General features: G+C 42.6%; 2 protein-coding genes across 15 annotated transcripts in view; one reads left to right on the plus strand and one right to left on the minus strand.

The window, feature by feature from the left end:
- ncor1 (nuclear receptor corepressor 1) overlaps positions 1-361 on the minus strand; it is a 124,287-nt gene extending 123,926 nt beyond the window's left edge. For 10 of the 12 annotated variants that reach the window (XM_090192318.1, XM_090192321.1, XM_090192320.1 and 7 more), the window contains exon 1: positions 1-361. The gene's annotated coding sequence lies outside the window, so the exon portion shown is untranslated. The other 2 variants (XM_090192315.1, XM_090192312.1) reach the window with 1 other exon arrangement.
- The window catches only part of pigl (phosphatidylinositol glycan anchor biosynthesis, class L), a 27,628-nt gene continuing 5,486 nt past the window's right edge, over positions 357-22,498 (plus strand). Inside the window, exons 1-4 of one of the 3 annotated variants that reach the window (XM_021625864.3) lie at positions 357-564; positions 1,750-1,849; positions 17,541-17,631; positions 21,444-21,511. In XM_021625864.3, coding sequence (XP_021481539.2) covers positions 17,581-17,631; positions 21,444-21,511 — 119 coding nt within the window. In that variant the 5' untranslated portion in view covers positions 357-564; positions 1,750-1,849; positions 17,541-17,580. Of the gene's footprint in view, positions 565-757; positions 1,293-1,749; positions 1,850-17,540; positions 17,632-21,443; positions 21,512-22,498 lie in introns of those variants that run through there. The other 2 variants (XM_036937456.2, XM_036937457.2) reach the window with 2 other exon arrangements.

Raw genomic sequence — 22,498 nt, forward strand, 5'->3', positions numbered from 1 at the left:
CTCACATTCGGAAAAATACCCTGTAAGAAGTCAAATGGGGTCTTATAGGGCAGATGCTTGTAAATCCGCTGTTGACAGACTGTGGAAGAGTGTTGTAGACAGAAGGCTGCACCACAGAGTTTGGCTGCACCACATTTGATTTGTCTAGTATCGATGTCCTGGCAGGATTGTGTAAATTCTTACATTTAAGAAAATACAGGACTTTCATGAAGCATATTTTTTTGTGAGTGTTAAAGATATTTTAAAATAGTGATTAGCATTCAAATCATAGTTTTCCAAACTACGTGATTTTTTAAAAAGTATTTATTTTTATTATACCAAAGAGGATAATGTTGTGTAACGTTCAAACCATCCCCACAGGCGAACCAAAGTTCCATCGTGGCTCCCTCCTGAGACACAAACTGTATGTTGAACCCCCAAAATACAAGTAATAATGTGTCCACAGTTTAGATAAAACAAAAAACATGATTTGAATAAGATAAATTATCGGTTGGTTGTTTCACGTTACCTTACTTGCACCTTTAACGGAGTTGTCAACAAACGGATGCATCCAACAGAAAAGGGGTAACTTTCATATGCCTATTTAACGTTATCATTAGAACATTTCTGAATTTCATATCAAATTGATATTCGTTTATTTACGGCAATTTTCTGTGAGTTTTTTGTAGATAGATATGATATATTGTCAGGGTATTACAATGTTACGTTCCAGAAACAGGAAATACTGCAGAATATGTTACTTTTGTAGCGGAACCTTTGATAAAGGAAACTTTGTGAAAATACGGAATGTTTATAACAACGGTAAAAATAAAAAGAATGCATATTTTACTTATACTTTTTGGAGCAATTGTTTCCTACTTCTTTTGGATACAATACATTTACTATCGGCAGAATTCAGCAAAGTCACGTAAACATTGGTTGCGATTTATGTTATGTAGAGACAAACAAATCAAATCGTCTCAAACAAGCGATTTAACTGGCGATGTTCGAGCACTCTTTTTAACCGCTCATCCGGATGACGAATGCATGTTCTTTGCACCAGCAATTTTGAGACTCGTGGAACTAAATGCATCTGTTCATTTATTGTGTTTATCTCAAGGTGGGTTTACAATGAATAACATATTTTGCTTTTCATTGGTCATTTGCGTATCCTATGTATTCCGTCCTACAACCAGGGCTAGCTTTACATCATTTTCCATGGGAAATAGTAGCCGATTAAACTCAACTATTTACGATGGAGGAGCTGCGACTGTTGTGGGTGGAATGGAACTCCGACGTCACATAAGTTGTGTGTATATATATATATATATATATATATATATATATATATATATATATATATATATATATATATATATATATATATATATATATATATATATATATTTATTTATTTATTGTAAAAAAAAAAATATTTTTTGTATAAATACTGATTTCAGCACAAAAAAAGAATAGGCCGCAATTACATACGACATTGTGAAGTTGAGTTTAGTCGTCTAGGAAAATAGCAATACGCTGCAGCACCAATTTGTCTGTATAGCTAGGTCTCCCATTTTCTATTCTAATCATTTGTTCAAAAACAATGGTTTGTTCAGCCCTATTTAATTCATGCTTGACACAAAAGAGAAACGGCTTACTAAAGCCAAGTATTGTAATAGTTCTAAAACAAAGTGTTAATTACTTTTTTATAGCCATGTGGCAATTCCTTTACATTAACAACATATTACTTTTCGCCAAATAATCACTTAGGCAATTACTACAATCAAGGGTTCCAGCGTCGAGAAGAGCTTCTAGACAGCTGTGCCGTTTTGGGAATACCAGCCTCCCAAGTCACTATACACGACTGCAAGTAAGTAGTTTCTGCCAGCAAGTAAGCAATCTTCAGCATAATTATCATTCTGCAGCAGGCTTACTACACCTGTTAGGTGCTGCTAGGTTGTTCCAGTAGCAATGAGGCCCTTAAAATGTATTTTCTTTAACTATTGATGGCATGGATATACATTACCCATGTTGTGTTTGGGATGTTGGTTTAGAAAGGAATCTGCTGTTTTAAATAAGAAGTGCCTGCTTAGCATAAAATCGTATACTTAACAGAAATATAAACGCAACATGTAAGGTGTTGGTTTCATGAGCAGGAAATAAAAGATACTGGACATTTTCCATACACACAAAAAGCATATTTCTAACATTGTGCACAAATTTGTTTGCATCTCTGTTAGTGAGAATTTCTCCTTTGCCAAGGTAATCCATCCACCAAACAAGTGTGGCATATAAAGAAGCTGATTAAACGGCATGATCATTGCACAGGTTCACCTGGGGACAATAAAATGGCACTCTAAAATGTGCAGTTTTGTCACACAACACAATGCCACAGATGTCTCAAGTTTTGAGGGAGTGTGCAATTGGCGTGCTGACTGCAGAAATGTCCACCAGAGCTTTTTCCAGAGAATTTAATGTTAATTTTTCTACCATAAGCCGCCTCCGTCATTTTACAATGTTTGGCAGTACGTCCAGCCGGCCTCACAATCGCAGACCACGTGAAACCACAACAGCTCAGGATCTCCAAATCCAGCTTCTTCACCTGCGGGATCGTCTGAGACCAGCCACGCAGATAGCTGATAAAACTGGGTTTGCACAACTGAAGAATTTATGCACAAACTGTCAAAAACCGTCTCAGGGAAACTCATATATGTGCTTGTCATCCTCAACAGGGTCTTGACTTGATTGTATTTCCGAAACGTAACCAACTTCAGTGAGCAATTGCTCACCTTTGATGGCCACTGGCACGCTGGAAAAGTGTGCTCTTTACGGATGAATCCCAGTTTCAACTATACCGGGCAGATGGCAGCGTGTATGGCGGCATGTGGGCGAGTGGGTTTGCTGACTTCAGCGTTGTGAACAGAGTGCCCCATGGTTACGGTGGGGTTAGGGTATGGGAAGGCAAAAGCTAAGGACAAAGAACACAATTGCATTTTATCGATGGCAATTTGAATGCACAGAGATCCTGAGGCCCATTGTTGTGCCATTCATCGGCCACCGTCACCTCATGTTTCAGCATGATAATACACAGCCCTACGTTGTAAGGATCTGTACACAATTCGAGGAAGCTGAAAATGTACTCACCAGATGTATCACCCATTAATCATGTTTGGGATGCTCTGGATCAACAGAGTGTTCCAGTTTACGCCAATATCCAGCAACTTCGCAGAGCCACTGAAGAGGAGTGGGACAACATTCTATAAGCCACAATCAACAGCCTGATCAACTCTGTGAAGGAGATGAGGCAAATGGTGGTCACACCAGATACTGACTGATTTTCTGATCCACGCCCCTACCTTTTTTTTTAAAGGTATCTGTGACCAACAGATACATATCTATATTCCCTGTCGTGAAATCCATAGATTACGGTCTAATTTATTTATTTAAATTAACTGATTTCCTTATATGAACTGTAACTCAGTAAAATCTTTGAAATTGTTGCATGTTGTGTTTTATATTTTTGTTCAGTGTAGTTAGACCGGTTAGCTGACAACGCCACTAAAACAATGTACATGCTTCAATGGGGTAAAAGGCTGTGTGTTGTGATTTGGGGCGGCAGGTAGCCTAGTGGTTAGAGCGTTGGACTAGTAACCGACAGGTTGCAAGATCGAATCCTCTGTCGTTCTGCCCTTGAACAAGGCAGTTAACCCACTGTTCCTAGGCCGTTATTGAAAATAAGAATTTGTTCTTAACTGACTTACCTAGTCAAATAAAGGTAAGCAACAATGACAAGAAGCTGCCATGTGGGGAATCATAGCTGGCTAGTTTTATCTTGTTTTTCATACCATGTCTTGTAGAGGTGTATCGGTACAATTTATGGGGTCCTCGGTTTGGTCCAACTATTGCCTATGCGCACGTTATAATGAAAATGAATGAGTCTTAATTGGCACATTTCAAACTGTCCTTTTGTGAGGCACAGCTAGGAACTACTTCTGTATGATGGCAAGTGGTGGGGTCGAAAAACGAAGAGGATTCTCCTTCGTTTAAATCTCCAGTTTGGGAACATTTTGGCTTCCCAGTAGATTACAACAGTGATTGACAGATAGTTAACAGTACTATGTAGCCACTGCTCAACGAGAATAGTCTATGCAGCTGCCAACACCTCAAACGTATTGACACATTTACGGCGGAATCAACCCAGTAGTCCTACCACCGGAGCAAGACGGAAACGCAAAAAAAGTGCTCGATCCACATTACGAACTTTGCCCTCTCTGCACCCATTTCAGCAAACGGGTAGTACCCGCTCTATATATGCAAACTAAATCTGAAGTTGTCAATGCACCCTGTGTTGGGTTTAGGCTACTACAGATGGATGGACCTTCAGGGCTTACAGAGAGGTACTTAGTGGCAGCCCATCACATTATTCCTGAGTGGGAGATGAGAAGTAATGTGCTACAGACACGCCCCCTTTATGAGAGTCACACATTTGTGCATCTTTTTCTCTTTGTAAAAAAGCATAGCAATGTCTGAGCCATGTTTCTATATTGATTTCACATGCATATTGCACATTTTAGTGTTGTTGAGTAATCATGCATTTTCATTTTAAGAAAATACAGAAGGTTGTTATTCCTGATTTGTGCTCTCTTCAGGCATTATATGATCATGGAATACCATCAGGAATACCAACACTTTGTATTTTCTTAAATAAACAAAAATTACTACATTAACTTTTGCCATATCATTTTCCCGATGTACTGGAACCGAACCCAACCGTGACCCCAAAACCACAATATGTACCCAACCGTGGGGTTGGTGAACTGTTACACCCCTAATGTTTTGAGATGTTTTGATTGATGTCACGTCTATGCTAATATGGCTAGAAGTCGCTAGCCAACTAACCAACAACTGTAATGGTGTATTTGAGAGACAAGTACTCATTGTGAAAATGTATTTGTTTTCAATAAACATTAGAGGCTAAATATAGTTTATCTTGTCAACAATCTAAGCCAACCCTGTGTTTTTTGCCCCATTGTTGCGCACACACCAATTTTGTTGCTAAACAACCAACCCATCTATAAGCAATCTTGTCAGAACAGTCGACCGATGGTCAATTTATTAAGCCTAACCCATAATGTGATTTTTGAAGTGACGGGCTGATGGTGAAAAGTGAAAACAAACATGAAGAAGCAGTGTGTGGTGCAGTGCACTACCTCCAGCCAGCCCAAGACTCTGAACCCAGCATGCATGCCCATTCTCAGCACATCAAGCTGAGCCCCCCCCCCTCCAGTGTCTGTCAGAACAAACAGTATACCAGCCACAAATCAAACTCCTCCTTTCTTACCACGACAGAGCCTAGTCAGCCTGGCCTGATGTATTGGCCTACTCTGTCATTAGGGGCCATAAACGATTAGGCCCCAGAGGCATTGAGAGGTCATCCCCTGTTGGACATGCTCTCTCTCTGCCCTCTGAAATCTTACCAGGCCTGCAATGTGATATGATATTTTGGCCACCATTTCTTTTCAGCAATTAGTTATGTGACTAATTGGTGAATATTAAGACTTATGTTGTGAATGACTTAGACCTAAATGATAAACCAATTTAACTGTTTAGTGCTCTTTAAAAGTCGGTGCTTCTTGATATGGAAATGTCATGAGGATTTGAGATGTAGTCACTGCTATATTCTTATCAATTATGTCATATATATATATACATACATACATACATACAGTACCTTGCGAAAGTATTCGGCCCCCTTGAACTTTGCGACCTTTTGCCACATTTCAGGCTTCAAACATAAAGATATAAAACTGTATTTTTTTGTGAAGAATCAACAAGTGGGACACAATCATGAAGTGGAACGACATTTACTGGATATTTCAAACTTTTTAAACAAATCAAAAACTGAAAAATTGGGCATGCAAAATTATTCAGCCCCTTTACTTTCAGTGCAGCAAACTCTCCAGAAGTTCAGTGAGGATCTCTGAATGATCCAATGTTGACCTAAATGACTAATGATGATAAATACAATCCACCTGTGTGTAATCAAGTCTCCGTATAAATGCACCTGCACTGTGATAGTCTCAGAGGTCCGTTAAAAGCGCAGAGAGCATCATGAAGAACAAGGAACACAGGCAGGTCCGAGATACTGTTGTGTTAAAGCCGGATTTGGATACAAAAATATTTCCCAAGCTTTAAACATCCCAAAGAGCACTGTGCAAGCGATAATATTGAAATGGAAGGAGTATCAGACCACTGCAAATCTACCAAGACCTGGCCGTCCCTCTACACTTTCAGCTCATACAAGGAGAGACTGATCAGAGATGCAGCCAAGAGGCCCATGATCACTCTGGATGAACTGCAGAGATCTACAGCTGAGGTGGGAGACTCTGTCCATAGGACAACAATCAGTCGTATATTGCACAAATCTGGCCTTTATGGAAGAGTGGCAAGAAGAAAGCCATTTCTTAAAGATGTCCATAACAAGTGTTGTTTAATGTTTGCCAAAAGCCACCTGGGAGACACACCAAACATGTGGAAGAAGGTGCTCTGGTCAGATGAAACCAAAATTGAACTTTTTGGCAACAATGCAAAACGTTATGTTTGGCGTAAAAGCAACACAGCTGAACACACCATCCCCACTGTCAAACATGGTGGTGGCAGCATCATGGTTTGGGCCTGCTTTTCTTCAGCAGGGACAGGGAAGATGGTTCAAATTGATGGGAAGATGGATGGAGCCAAATACAGGACCGTTCTGGAAGAACCTGATGGAGTCTGCAAAAGACCTGAGACTGGGACGGAGATCTGTCTTCCAACAAGACAATGATCCAAAACATAAAGCAAAATCTACAATGGAATGGTTCAAAAATAAACATATCCAGGTGTTAGAATGGCCAAGTCAAAGTCCAGACCTGAATCCAATCGAGAATCTGTGGAAAGAACTGAACTGCTGTTCACAAATGCTCTCCATCCAACCTCACTGAGCTCGAGCTGTTTTGCAAGGAGGAATGGGAAAAAATTTCAGTCTCTCGATGTGCAAAACTGATAGAGACATACCCCAAGCGACTTACAGCTGTAATCGCAGCAAAAGGTGGTGCTACAAAGTGTTAACTTAAGGGGGCTGAATAATTTTGCACGCCCAATTTTTCAGTTTTTGATTTGTTAAAAAAGTTTGAAATATCCAATAAATGTCGTTCCACTTCATGATTGTGTCCCACTTGTTGATTCTTCACAAAAAAATACAGTTTTATATCTTTATGTTTGAAGCCTGAAATGTGGCAAAAGGTCGCAAAGTTCAAGGGGGCCGAATACTTTCGCAAGGCACTGTGTATATATATATATATATATAGTGCATTCGGAAAATTCAGACCGCTTGACTTTTTCCACATTGTGTTACGTTACAGCCCCCCTCATCAACCTACACACTATAGCCCATAATGACAAAGCAAAACATATTTTTAGACATTTTTGCAAATTTATAAAAAACTGAAATATCATATTTACATAAGCATTCAGACCCTTTACTCAGTACATTGTTGAAGCACCTTTGGCAGCGATTACAGCCTAAAGTCTTCTTGGGTATGACGCTACAAGCTTGGCACACCTGTATTTGGGGAGTTTCTCCCATTCTTCTCTGCAGATCCTCTCAAGCTCTGCCAGGTTGGATGGGGAGCGTCACTGCACAGCTATTTCCAGGTCTCTCCGGAGATGTTTGATCGGGTTCAAGTCCAGGCTCTGGCTGGGCCACTCAAGGACATTCAGAGATTTGTCCCAAAGCCACTCCTGCATTGTTTTGGCTGTGTGGTTAGGGTTGTTGTCCTGTTGGATGGTGTACCTTGGCTGTGTGGTTAGGGTCATTGTCCTGTTGGATGGTGAACCTTCACCCTGCTCTGGAACAGGTTTTCATCAAGGATCTCTCTGTACTTTGTTCTGTTCATCTTTCCCTCAATCCTGATAGTCTCCCAGTCCCAGTCTGGCCACTCTACCATAAAGGTCTGATTGGAAGAGTGCTGCAGCGATGGTTGTCCTTCTGGAAGGTTCTCCCATCTTCACAGAGGAACTCTGGAGCCCTGTCAGAGTGACCATCGGGTTATTGGTCACCTCCCTGACCAAGGCCCTTCTCCCCTGAATGCTCAGTTTGGCTGGGCTGCCGGCTCTAGGAAGAGTATTGGTGGTTCAAAACTTCTTCCATTTAAGAATGATAGAGGCCACTGTGTTCTTCGGGAACTTCGACGCTGCAGACATCTTTTGGTACCTTTCCCCAGATCTGTGCATCGACACAATCCTATCTCTGAGCTCTACGGACAATTCCTTCGACCTCATAACTTGTTTTTTCTTCTGATATACACTGTTAACTGTGGGACCTTACAGTATATAGACAGATGTGTGCCTTTCCAAATCATGTCCAATCAATTGAATTTACCACCGGTGGACTCCAAGTTTTAGAAACATCTCAAGGACGATCAATGGAAACATGATGAACCTGTTATAAATGTGCAAAGAAATGATTAAAAACCTGTTTCGTTTGACATTATGGGGTAATGTGTGTAGATTGTTATGTTATCCTCATCAATGTCGAAAAAGTCAATTGGTCTGAATACTTTCCGAATGCACTGTATATTAAAGCTCATATTAACTCTCATGAATTAGCTTTATAACTTTGAAGTACTAATTACTCTGCTAATCAATGTATGCCTCCCATTGTATATCAGAAGGAATCCCCTTTTCTGTTACTAGAATAGACAATTGCTATTGTCTGTAGACCTTTAACCAGAATACTTTTTTAGCTAGTAGACTGACTAGCTGCGCATATCCAGACATGCATCCAAAGGTGAAGTATCTGATATTTTTTTTACCTCAGATAAATAGTGTTCACTGGTAATTAACAATAAATAGGCCTAAGCAGATAATGTATTTTTACCTAATAGTGGTCATTTTGTCCAGTAATTGGTAGACGAGGTGTTCATTGGACAAATCCTCTGGTGGTTCAGAGAGAATGAGAACATCAATGGCGTCATGGCTGTGGTTCAGCGGGATGGATAAGAAGGCTGTGTATTTTTACTTAAAAGAAAATTTAAAAAAGGCCTCCATCATCCTAGTAAAGGAGTCCATGGCTGGATCCCTAATGGCACCATATTCCCTATTTAGTGCACTCCTTTTGACCAGAGCCCATACAGCTCTGGTCAAACCTCAAAGTAGTGCACAGTATAGGGAATAGGGTGCCATTTGGGACGCAACCCATGGCTAGTATTGGTCCAGAGTCCAGACCACCCCTGGGCTCAGCACCACTGGACACCCCCTTTCAGACACAAACAAAAGGGCCTGGCCAGGTCTTAGCTTCATTGGCTAAAGTCTGCATAGATTATTCACTGTGTGATGGAAATACTTCCTGGAAACTTGGAAAGGGAAAAATCTCATTGTAGATAATGTTGCGTAAAGCTGTGAGAGGGATTTGAATTCTGATTGCTAGATCATTTTAAACTAGGAGGATTTGTGTTGAAATGAAATTTGACCCCTATCCCTCATGACCCCTATCCCTCATGAACGGTCTTTTTCAGATATGTACTGTACTGCTCTGTAAAATCTTCTGCGTTTTGCAATTTCATGTTTTTACGAGTATTGTTTATGCGCCTGCAAGGTTTACAATCCTCTGGAACAGACCACTGCCTATAATCACTGACTTCTCAGCCCAGCGGGTAGGGGTTGTGTTCAAAAGTGCTCACATTACAGGAAAAAAAGTGGAGGGTGGAAATAAATAGTAGGAGACCTTTCTGTGGACAAATCCCAGTGGCTGTACCAGGAAATTGTGGAGGTTCTCAGAACAGGTCTGTCTGCCGCTTGAGATTTTGCACCGCAGTTCACCAGGACAGGAGTGGCATGCGAGCTCGACCTGGAACTGGCAGTATTAAGATGGCAGCATGCCCAGATTGTCTGCCCCGCAGTACATTGTTGGCATTTCATAACCTCACTACCTCCCTTTCCATTTTATCATCTTGACGAGTAGGCCGTCATTGTAAGTAATCTTTTGTTCCTAACTGACTTGCCTAGTTAAATAGAGGGTAAATACAAAAATATTGTGCACACAGATAGATGGATCACCTTTGATCTGAATCAGGATGTAAGTGCATGTGTGTTGGTGTGAGCTACACCCCTTATGCTATGACCCTCACCTTGTACTAGTGGCTGACAGCCCACTCTCCTTCCTGTGTTTTTGGTGTTTGCCTAAAAGACTCACCCCCTAAACTACTCTGTAAGATCCCTACCCCCACCTTCTCTTGCTCTCTCTCACACATTTTTCTCTTGCCCTCTTCCCCCTCTCTCTATCACACTTTTTTTCTCTCTCTCTCCGCCCTCCCTTGTCTGCTGAAGCCAACTGCTAAGGACCATGGAGTGTATTTTGGAACGGCTCTGAGCCCTTCACATTTCAGCCTCCCAATCCAGGTCACTGATGTTTTTTGTTTTGTTTTTTTCTGTCTGTAAATGTTTGGCCGCAGCTTGGCTACAGTACATTATCAGTATCTTGAGACAAGTGTGTGCAGATGTACATGTACATCCTCTGGGTCGTCTCAGTTGTCATGTTGACGTGAACTAATAAAGTGAGACGTCATTCCTGAGGAGCTGGTCTGTTAGCTAACTAACACAGAGAGGTGGAACACTGGTGTCACTGAGGGAGTCTACACACAGCAGTGCCCTGCCCTAAAATAACCCTACAACCCTCTTACTACGTGCGTGTGTGCATTTGTACACCTCAGATTCAGTATGAGGTGACTGTTGGATTAGTAACTGCCGTCCAACCAGTGATGCCATCACTAATGTTTTAGGCCCAGTGCTACACCTCCAACCCCCATCAAATCTAATTTATTTATATAGCCCTTCGTATATCAGCTGATATCTCAAAGTGCTGTACAGAAACCCAGCCTAAACTCCCAAACAGCAAGCAATGCAGGTGTTGAAGCACGTTGGCTAGGAAAAATTCCATAGAAAGGCCACAACCTAGGAAGAAACCTAGAGGGGAACCAGGCTATGATGGGTGGCCAGTCCTCTTTTGGCTGTGCCGGGTGGAGATTATAACAGAACATGGCCAAGATGTTCATGGTCAAATAATAGGTCGGGGACAGGTAGCATGTCCGGTGAACAGGTCATGATTCCATAGCCGCAGGCAGAACAGTTGAAACTGGAGCAGCAGCACGGCCAGGTGGACTGGGGACAGCAAGGAGTCATCACGCCAAGTAGTCCTGAGGCATGGTCCTAGGGCTCAGGTCCTCTGAGAGAGAGAATTAAAGAGAGCATACTTAAATTCACACAGGACACCAGATAAGGCAGGAGAAGTACTCCAGATATAACAAACTGACCCTAGCCCCCCGACACATAAACTACTGCAGCATAAATACTGGAGGCTGAGACAGGAGGGGTCAGGAGACACTGTGGCCCCATCTGATGATTCTCCCGGACAGGGCCAAACAGGAAGGATATAACCCCACCCACTTTGCCAAAGCACAGCCCCCACACCATTAGAGGGATATCTTCAACCACCAACCTACCATCCTGAGACAAGGCCGAGTATAGCCACAAAGATCTCCGCCACGGCACAACCCAAGGGGATGTGGTGTTCTATGTTTTTATCAATAGGGATACAGTATGTATACAGGGTTAGAGGCAGAGAATCCCAGTGGAAAGAGGGGAACCGGCCAGGCAGAGACAGCAAGGGCGGTTCGTTGCTCCAGAGCCTTTCCGTTCACCTTCACACTCCTGGGCCAGACACTCAATCATATGACCCACTGAAGAGATGAGTCTTCAGTAAAGACTTAAAGGTTGAGACCGAGTTTGCGTCTCTCACATGGGTAGGCAAACCATTCCATAAAAATGGAGCTCTATAGGAGAAAGCCCTGCCTCCAGTTGTTTGCTTAGAAATTCTAGGGACAATTAGGAGGCTTGTGACCGTAGCGTACGTGTAGGTATGTACGGTACGGCAGGACCAAATCAGAGAGCTAGGTAGGAGCAAGCCTATGTAATACTTTGTAGGTTAGCAGTAAAACCTTGAAATCAGCCCTTACCTTGACAGGAAGCCAGTGTAGGGAGGCTAGCACTGGAGTAATATGATCACATATTTGGGTTCTAGTCAGGATTCTAGCAGCCGTATTTAGCACTAACTGAAGTTTATTTAGTGCTTTATCCGGGTAGCCGGAAAGTAGAGCATTGCAGTAGTCTAACCTAGAAGTAACAAAAGCATGGATACATTTTTCTGCAGCATTTTTGGACAAACTTTCTGATTTTTGCAATGTTACGTAGATGGAAAAAAGCTGTCCTTGAAACAGTCTTGATATGATTGTCAAAAGAGAGATCAGGGTCCAGAGTAACGCCGAGGTCCTTCAGTTTTATTTGAGACGACTGTACAACCATTAAGATGAATTGTCAGATTCAACAGAAGATCTCTGTTTCTTGGGACCTAGAACAAGCATCTCTGTTTTGTCTGAGTTTAAAAGTAGAATGTTTGCAGCCATCCACTTCCTTATGTCTGAAACACAGGCTTCTAGCGAGGGCAATTTTGGGGCTTCACCATGTTTCATTGAAATGTACAGCTGTGTGTCATCCGCATAGCAGTGAAAGTTAACATTATGTTTTCGAATGACATTCCCAAGAGGTAAAATATATAGCGAAAACAATAGTGGTCCTAAAACGGAACCTTGAGGAACACTGAAATTTACAGTTGATTTGTCAGAGGACAAGCCATTCACAGAGACAAGCTGATATCTTTCCGACAGATAAGATCTAAACCAGGCCAGAACTTGTCTGTGTAGACCAATTTGGGTTTCCAATGTCTCCAAAAGAATGTGGTGATCGACGGTATCAAAAGTAGCACTAAGGTCTAGGAGCACGAGGACAGATGCAGAGCCTCGGTCTGATGCCATTTAAAGGTACTTTACCACCTTCACAAGTGCAGTCTCAGTGCTATGATGGGGTCTAAAACCAGACTGAAGCATTTCGTATACATTGTTTCTCTTCAGGAAGGCAGTGAGTTGCTGCGCAACAGCCTTTTCAAAAAATGTTGAGAGGAATGGAAGTTTCGATATAGGCCGATAGTTTTTTTATATTTTCTGGGTCAAGGTTTGGCTTTTTCAAGAGAGGCTTTATTACTGCCACTTTTAGTGAGTTTGGTACACATCCGGTGGATAGAGAGACGTTTATTATGTTCAACATAGGAGGGCCAAGCACAGGAAGCAGCTCTTTCAGTAGTTTAACACTGAGTTCACACATTCACCATAAACTAGGGTTTCATCATTGTCTTTACTCTACCTCTTACTTGTTTAGTCCGATTATTGTAACATTTTGCTCTGTTGTAGGCATAATTCAATGGAGTAGCTCCTCCTTTTAGTGTTCTTGCTGTTGTTTTATTGCCTCAGTGCTAACACTGGTTAACACTGGATATTACATGCCATAAAGGCCAATTCTCCTTTTGCAGGCAGCCATGAAATGGGAAGCCTTTTGCCAAGGTGAAAAATAGCCCATGCATTTGAATCAGAATTGTTCATCTTTATCAATCAAAAGTGTCATGTTTGTTTGACATGTGTGGACATTGATAACATATCTACAAAGTTTAGGAAAAATTAATGAATACATTATCCCCAAAAAATCATCTAATTTTCCCCTGTACACTCTTTTGCTTTCTCCTCCCTCCCCACAGTCAGCAAGTGTTCTCCCTTTCTTCTAGTCACACGTTCAGTGGTACTGTGATATGATCAGATGATGTCTGGCTGACTGACTGACTGGCTGGCCCTCATCCTCGTCAGACCTTAATGAATAGGACAGCTGTGTTGACAGTCTCTGGGCTGGGCCCCAGTGCATCATGGGGCATGGCTTTTGTTGATCAGCCCTGATCTGAGCCCGATCTACTGCGCTGCCTCTCCACTTGCACTGGCGCGACCTCCATTCACTCTGCCCGCTCCCTGCACTACGTGTGAGAGAGAGAGAGCTTGTCGGTCCCAGCAAAAGTTCATCCACTCCCACACAACCCATTATTCATTGCCCTGGAGCACACTGTACTGTAGTCTTCCCTCTGACTGACTACAGCAGTGACTCTAAACATGCATCCCAAATTGTACCCTATTCCCAATAAAGTGCACTACTTTTGACAAGATACCTATCGGCCTCGGTCAAAAGTAGTGTACTTTATAGGGAATAGAGAGCCATTTGAGACACAGCCCAAGTCCGTCTTCTAACTTCTGCAGAGGTGACTAACTTCAGTGGCCTGCCTCATCACAGCGTCATTTGCCCCTGAGGCGTCCCTCCACCAAGTAGATACTGTATTTCCTAAGGAAGATAAACCTGACCTTTATAGTTCAGTTGGATATAAACTTTCAAGTGTCCTAGCCAACTTGTTGATTTGGTATCCAGTAAGAGTTAAGAGAGTGCAGGAGTCATGTCAGAGTAGAGTCGGCGCATCATCCTCCCCCACTGTGTTTAATTATACATCGATCTGGTGGAAAAAATAGCTCTGGCTGCTGGCAGGGCAGAGCTGAGGACTAAGAGAAATGCACACACACACACACACACACACACACACACATATATATATATATACATACATATACATACATACATATACACGCACTGAGGACTGACAGAGAATCTTGTGTTGAGTGGTGCCAACCTCTCACTGTGTTCCCATGTCAGCCACTCAACACACTGCCCTGTCCTGGCCAACTGTTAATACAATCACAGTCACCACGTATGGGGGAGAATATTAGTCCAAAATGGTATGTTGATGGTTGAAACACTCCATCGTCTTAAGGGCACACTCTATTTTGGACGGGGGAGATAAAGTGATATGATGGCGCTTATACTAAATAATGTGTGTGTATATTGAGCATTTTTTTGCATAGCAGCCCTTATCTGACTGAACACTGTATTTGCTAGAGCTATTTTAAGCTTAAATACATGTAGGCCTATAAGAGTACAAATAAACATTGTAGACATATTGAAAGTAAAATCACAGCCTATCAACCCCTCTGTAAAAAGATCAAATGTAACAAAACACATGGGCCTATTGTGTAATAGTCCATTTAGAATATGCTAGACTTCCCACAGTTCCTAAGTAAATTAAATATTGCAGTGTTTTCTTTTACATAAGACATTTTGTGTTTAATGTAAATGTGCCGTGAAGGAGTTAACCAACCAGCGGTGTGTCTCAGCGTTTTCCCAGCATGTCCTATAAACCTGACAGTGGGGACAGGAGCCTAAGCTTGTCTGGCAGTATCCTAGGCCTCTGGCTGGCCCATGTGACCAGACTAAACAAGGAGAGTGCTGTCTCAGTCAGTCAGTCTGTCCTACAGCATAGCACTGCCCCTCTTGTCGACTGGGCCAAAGTTCAACCACTGCATCCAGATGCCTGCAAGCAATTAGACATCCACATGCAAAGCTGCAGGAGGGGGGCTAGGAACGGGGAGGTTACTCTAGGGCATTTGGCACTGTTGCCATAGTGAAGCTCACTCTGCTGCCTGCATCCAGCTTTGAGGAAAGGTCAGGTAGATCATCTGTCTTTTGTACATATTTCTTCTATTTTTTTCCTCTCCTTGTCCTCTTTTGCTTAGCTACGGTTGCCAGGGTAAAAACTGAATCTTGTTTTTTTTCAACCAGGCTTGTGGAAGAACAGTAAGTTACAGTTGCACTTCAAAGCTAAATTTGACAACAAATAAACAATAGCTGTTTACTGTGAAGGGTATGTGAGGTTTAAAGTTGATGTGTTTTGGTGTTGTTTAAATGTCTTGTTAACGGCGATGAAGTTGTGAAGCCGAATATTCTTGTTTAACGTCTCACGCCTTTGCAACCAGAGAAAATGTCTCATTTTGTGTCACGCTTTACTTTTTCTACATTGTGCCTTTCATGCATACTTAGCTAATGACCAATGCTTTGAACCAAAGTCCAACAACATTTGTCATCCAAAACAAAAGAGAACATGGCGCATGTGAACATAATTAGGAATCCTACTAATGCAGTAGGAGGACAGACTACTTCAACCATAATACCCCCTCCTCCCGTGATACAGCACCCTTCAGGCCTGACCCCCATAGCCCTGGCAGGCGTTTGATTTGTGTCCTGATCCATCACGTCCCTCCACAGGCACAACTGTCCTGCCCCATTGTTATGAACCAAGGGGGAGGTGGGACGACCTCTATTCACCCTCTACTCCATCACCTCCGCCACCCACCCCCATCTCAAAATGTACAAGACATCAGGTCATTGCTCTCTGTCCAGTGTCTACCCTTTTCTTTCTCCCCGTTTCTCTCTCATTCAGCTGCTTCCCTGACGTTGAGCTGTGGTGTTGTTTTTTTTAATCAAGTACGTCAAATGTCATCATGCGTTCTATTAGCCCCATGCATCCATTTTGCAACAGTCAAACCTCCTATTCTTATTGTTGGTCAGATCAACATGTAACTAGCAGAGAAATGGTTAATCTCTGTGTGAGAGCGAGAGCACTGTACTGCTTTAGCCAGCCTTCCTAATGAAGCCCTCAGGACTTTGTTTTCATCTGAACTGCCCCGACCCGAGTGTGTCTGAATCACTCTCAACATGCTCCACTGCCTCGCTCTCTCTCCCTCTCTCTTGAATGTTTGATGTCTCTGGAGGGAAAGAGAGGCAGGAGGGAGGGAATGAAAGAGGAAATGAGAGAGAGAGGCAAAGAAAGCTGTGAGAGTGATCAGCATGAGTGACACCCCCGGCCCATAAATAGTTGGTGTGATGAGGTTGTCTGATGGACAGACTAGAGTAGCTCAGGGAGGTGTGGGATGCACACCTGGATCCAAATAGTATTTGAAATCTTTTAAATACTATGACTGTTTGATTAAGTCTGCCTCCAGTATGAGATGGGTGGGGTTTGCACTTTTTGGGGCTATTCCATTGGTTTCATTGTGCCAGGAAAACTCAATCAATCACAGATAAACTATTTGAAAGATGTTTAATACTTTCTGAACCCAAGGGTGTGTGTTGTACATGGTCTTTGTTCTCCCTAGGCTGTAGATTCAGTTGAACAGGATACTAAGGCCCCACTGACCCCTAACGGCCAGCTACAGTATACCCTGGCTGGCATACATTCTAAAAGAAAGAGAACCTTTTCAATGGTTGGGTCCAGTGTGTGTGTGAATCTTGTGCATTGTAAGAAGTAGGCTACATATCCATTTTGTTGAGTTGAAGTCAGGCTACTGTTTTGGTTGGTTGGTGTGCTACAGTAGTCTAGCCAGTTAGAGAAGGGTGACGTACCTGCATAGCCAGTTTTATCAATGTCCCAAATGGCACCCTATTCCCTATACTGTTTATTACTTTCAACCAGAGCCCCACTGTAACTCTTTGGGGCGTCAGGTTTGAGGTTAGAGCATTAGGCCAGTAACCGGAAGGTTGCTAGATTGAATCCCCAAGCTGAAAAGGTACAAATCTGTCACTCTGCCCCTGAACAAGGCAGTTAACTCACTGTTCCTAGGCCGCCATTGTAAATAAGAATTTGTTCTTAACTGACTTGCCTAGTTAAATAAAAGCTAAATAAACTCTAACGTATGCCCCTCTTCATCTTTCAGAGAACTGCCAGACGATCCCAACGTAGAATGGAGCATCTCAATGGCCTCCTCTCTAATCCTGAAGCACATCAGAGCCCACTCCATCAACCTGGTATGATGACCAACTCTTCACTGAATCTCACTATCATTTATCAAGTAGCCAATTCTATACAGTACTGTGTCTGATTGATTTAATGACTTTTTTCTCCTGTGAGTGATTTTCTAACGAAGCCACCCTGAAAATGCTAGATTATTTGTAATAGGCCGTTTTCGCACCACAGTCTTCTGGCCATTGTCAATAGTCTTTTGTATCTGTGTATGTCTCTCACAGGCTCCCCAAGCTCCACTGATAATGAACTGAAAGAGGGTCATCATGTCTTCCTTCCTTTGTATTTAGCAGAATATGGTTGTGGTGTTTGGAGCTCAGGTCACTGTCGGCATGTTTACCCCCAGATTTCAATCAACCTTCCAGGAAATTTACCAAAAGGAATTTGGGAATTGAGATCTTAACTCTTTTTTTTTCTTGTCCGTCCGCAACCATTCGTATTCTGACAAAAGCTGAACCCAGTCTGTCTGCTTTCTCAGATAAATAATTACGCAGGAGAGTGCACAGCAGGATGCTAGCAATTTCCCTCAAAACCAAACAGTTCAGTGTAGGTTATCCTACTGATCTGTTTTTTTATTTTGATCAGACTACCAAACAGTTGGATGGATATTTCTTCCCCTTCAAATTGTATTTGTCACATGCACCGAATACAACAGATCTTACTGTGAAATGCTTACTTACAAGCCCTTAACCAACAATGCAGTTTTCAAAAGTAAGTAAGAACATTTTGCTAAATAAACTAAAGGAAAAATAGTAATAAAATAACAATAGCGAGGCTAAGTCTTCAGATCCCTTGACTTTTTCCACATTTTGTTACCTTAAATAGTTTTTTCCCTAATCAATCTACACACAATATCTCCATAATGACAAAGCAAAACGTTTTTATTCAACATTTTTGCAAATGTTTGAAAAATAAACTGAAATATCACATTTACATAAGTATTCAGACCCTTTACTCAGTACTTTGTTGAAGCACCTTTGGCAGTGATTACAGCCTAGAGTCTTCTTGGGTATGACGCTATAAGCTTGGCACACCTGTATTTGGAGAGTTTCTCCCATTCTTCTCTGCAGATCCTCTCTTGCTCTGTCAGGTTGGATGGGGAGCGTTGCTGCACAGCTATTTTCAGGTCTCTCCAGAGAGATGCCGCTGAAAAACATCCCCACAGCATGGTGCCGTCTCATCTGTTCCTTGTCTCGGAGCTCTACGGACAGTTCCTTCGACCTCTTGGCTTGGTTTTTGCTCTGACATTCCATTTCAACTGTGGGACCTTATATAGACAGGTGTATGCCTTTCCAAATCAATTGAATTTATCACAGGTAGACTCCAATTAAGTTGTAGAAACATCTCAGTGATGATCAATAGAAACAGGATGCACCTGAGCTCAATTTCGAGTCTCATAGCTAAGGGCCTATTTTGTTGTTTTGGGTTATTGTGTGTAGATTGATTAGAAATAAACATGTTCTCATCATTTTTAGAGTAAGTCTGTAACGTAACAAATTGTGGAAAACACCAAGGGGTCTGAATACTTTCTGAAGGCACTGTACAAGGGTTACCGGTACAGTGTCAATGTGTAGGGGCACAGGTTAGTTGAGGTAATATGTACGTGTGTGTTGGAGTGTCAGTGTAGTATGTGTGAGTGTATGGTTTGAGTCCAGTAAGTGTACATTGAGCCTGTGCAAGAGAGCCAGTGGAATATAATAAGAATTAAATAAGGGGATCAATGTAAATAGTCTGGGAACTGTTCAACAGTCTTATGGCTTGGGGGTAGAAGCTGTTAAGGATCCTTTTGGTCCCAGACTTGGAGTTCCGGTGCCTCTTGCCATGGGGTAGCAGAGAGAACAGTCTATGACTTGCGTGGCTGGGGTCTTTGACAATTTCTGGGGCCTTCCTCTGACACCGCCTGGTATACACTCTTAGGAAAAAAAGTTGCTATCTAAAACCAGAAAGGGTTCCTGTCCCCATAGGAGAAACCTTTGAATAACTTATTTTGGTTCCATGTAGAACCCTTTTGGTTCCAGGTAGAACCCTTTCCACGGGGAGTTCTACATGCAATCCAAATGGGTTCTACCTGGAACCAAAAAGGGTTCTCGTATGGGGACAGTCGCAGAACTTTTGGAGGATCTGAGGAGCCAAGCCAAATCTTTTCAGCTTCCGGAAGGGGAATAGGTGTTGTCGTGCCCTCTTCACGACTGTCTTGGTATGTTTGGACCATGATGGGCCCTTAGTGATGTGGACACCAAGGAACTTGAAGCTCTCGACCTGCTCCACTACAGCCCCTTCGATGTGAATGGGGGCTTACTCTGCCCTTTGTCTTGCTCACTTTGAGGGAGAAGTTGTTGTCCTGGCACCACACTGTCAGGTCTCATCGTCGTCGGTGATCAGGCCTACCACCACGGTGTCATTGGCAAACTTAATGATGGTGTTGGAGTTGTGTGTGGCCACGCAGTCGTGGATGAACAGAGTACAGGAGGGGACTAAGCACGCACCACTGAGGGGCCCCTGTGTTGAGGGTCAGTGTGGCGGATGTGTTGTTGCCAACCCTTACCACCTGGGGTGCGGCCCGTCAGGAAGTCCAAGGTTCTAGTTGCAGAGGGAGGTGTTCAGTCCCAGGGTCTTTAGCTTAGTGATGAGCTTGGAGGGCACTATGGCATTGAACACTGAGCTGTAGTTAATGAACAACATTCTCACGTAGGTGTTCCCTTTGTCCAGGTGGGAAAGGGCCGTGTGGAGTGCAATAGAGATTGCGTCATCTGTGCGTCTGTTGGTGAGGTATGCGAGTTGGAGTGGATCCAGGGTGTCTGGGATGATGGTGTTGATGTGAGCCATGACCAGCCTTTCAAAGCATTTCATGGCTATAGATGTGAGTGCTACGGGGCGGTAGTCATTTAGGCAGGTTACATTGGCTTTCTTGGGCACAGGGACTATGGTGGTCTGCTTGAAACATGTAGGTATTACAGACTGGGTCAGGGAGAGGTTGAAAATGTCAGTGAAGACACTTGCCCGCTGTTAAGGATTATGCACAAAGATGAACTAAATCATAAAAGAGACTACAGAAATATGAAGTATTCCACCTTTCCCATAATATAACCTATTCGTATTGGTTTACTGCATGTAAGTCTAAGCCTAGAACAAGCAAAAAAAGAGTTGAAGCAGATATCCTTGGAACCCATTTTTATTATCTGTTCGGTTTGCCAACAACTAATATTTCCAGAAACTGGTGTTTGTACATGTAATCATTTTTTGCCTCCTCCAAGTCAACTCTGGCAGATGTAAAATGTCTCCCTCAGGCCAGTAAATGACAAGACATGACCCTGCTCTGGGTTAGAAGGTGTGTGGTGTCCACCTTTTATGTTCGGTTTCAGGGACACAATCATGGTACATTTATCCTCTGCCTCACTCAAAAACTGCTGTGTCTTTAGTCAAGTTGTTTTTCTTTTCCTTTGACCTGCTTGCTCCCCCTTTTCCCTTTCCCCATCTTCCCTTGGTTCTCTGGTGAACAGGCATACAGACAGAAAAAGGCTCTTAAATATCAGTTGTCTCCTGCCAAGCTGCATTCTGCTGTCAGTGTGAGTCCCAGATGGCACCCTATTCTAGCACACGACTTTTGACCAGGGCCCATAGGACTCTGCACTATATAGGGAATAGTGCCATTTGGGAGGCAGGCAGAGACGCCGACATTCAAGACACGCCTCCATTAACCAAACAGTGAACGTGCATCTCTTTCTTTGGCATGTAGCCAACATTTCACATTGATATTTGATACTTTATGCCATAACATAAAATAACTATCTTCAAATGAATATTGTTGTTGTTTCAGGTGCTGACCTTCGATGGAAGGGGAGTGAGTGGCCATAGCAATCACACTGCCATCTACAAGGCTGTCAGGTACGAACGAGACTTTAAACACTGTCCATCATTCTAAGGCTGACACGTGTCTGTCCTTTTTAGATTTTATTGTATTTTAATATGCCGTTTTTGATCCGTTTGTGGAAAGCACGTCGTCCCAAGGAAACACATATTGTCCACAGATTCAGGACCAGAACCTGGACAAGAAACCAGCCTTGTAGGCGACATTCCTATACTTCATTATTATAAAACATACATACACCACATACTAAAGATCCCAACCTCCCCACTCCCCTACAAACAAACAAACACAGAAGCATTCAAAAACACACACACACTGTTTTGCATAATTCCTCTGTTGCATAGTTGAGAGGTCGTCCAAACCCACACTCCACCAATGGATCTGCAGATGGCCCTGCTCTCAGAAACCCACAGGAACCAGTCCAACAGTTGCATCAGAATGTTGTGAAATAAAATGAAATTAATGTTTTTGTGTTTTGTCATATCACAGTCTCTCATGATAGACTGGAATAAATGTTTAAACTCGAGGAGCTGGCCTGTGCGCACAAGATATTTGGTTCTGGGTTCCTTCTGAAATTATTGTGATATGTAGCTACACTACAGTGTAGTACAGTGAGTGAACAGAACAGGTGTGTTCATTGACTAGTGCTGCCTGCTTGGTCTCTTCCTCTCTGAGCTAAGCCTCCCTGGCTCTCCTCCAACACCCAGACCTCATCTCTAGTAGGGGAGGATGAGTGTGTTGTGTTGTCCAGATCATATCCCATGATTCCCATTAGACTTAAAAACACAAGTGATGCGCACCATTTTATAAAAAAAAATTAAAAAAGATTGTGCAAGTAAATGTATAAAGCCATCAGTGTTTTGTTACCTTGGTGTAAGTCTCCAGTGAGAGCTTGTACTGAACAGGAAAGAGGAGAAGTGAAATGCCCTCTAGCGTTCAGACCGTGATGTGAGAGGAGAGGGAGAGTTACTGTAGCGAATGTGGAATGTGACATGGAAGATCCA

The sequence above is a fragment of the Oncorhynchus mykiss genome, chromosome 12 (genome assembly GCF_057628025.1).
Source record: "Oncorhynchus mykiss isolate SJ-2025 chromosome 12, ASM5762802v1, whole genome shotgun sequence".
Classification (NCBI taxonomy): domain Eukaryota; kingdom Metazoa; phylum Chordata; class Actinopteri; order Salmoniformes; family Salmonidae; genus Oncorhynchus; species Oncorhynchus mykiss.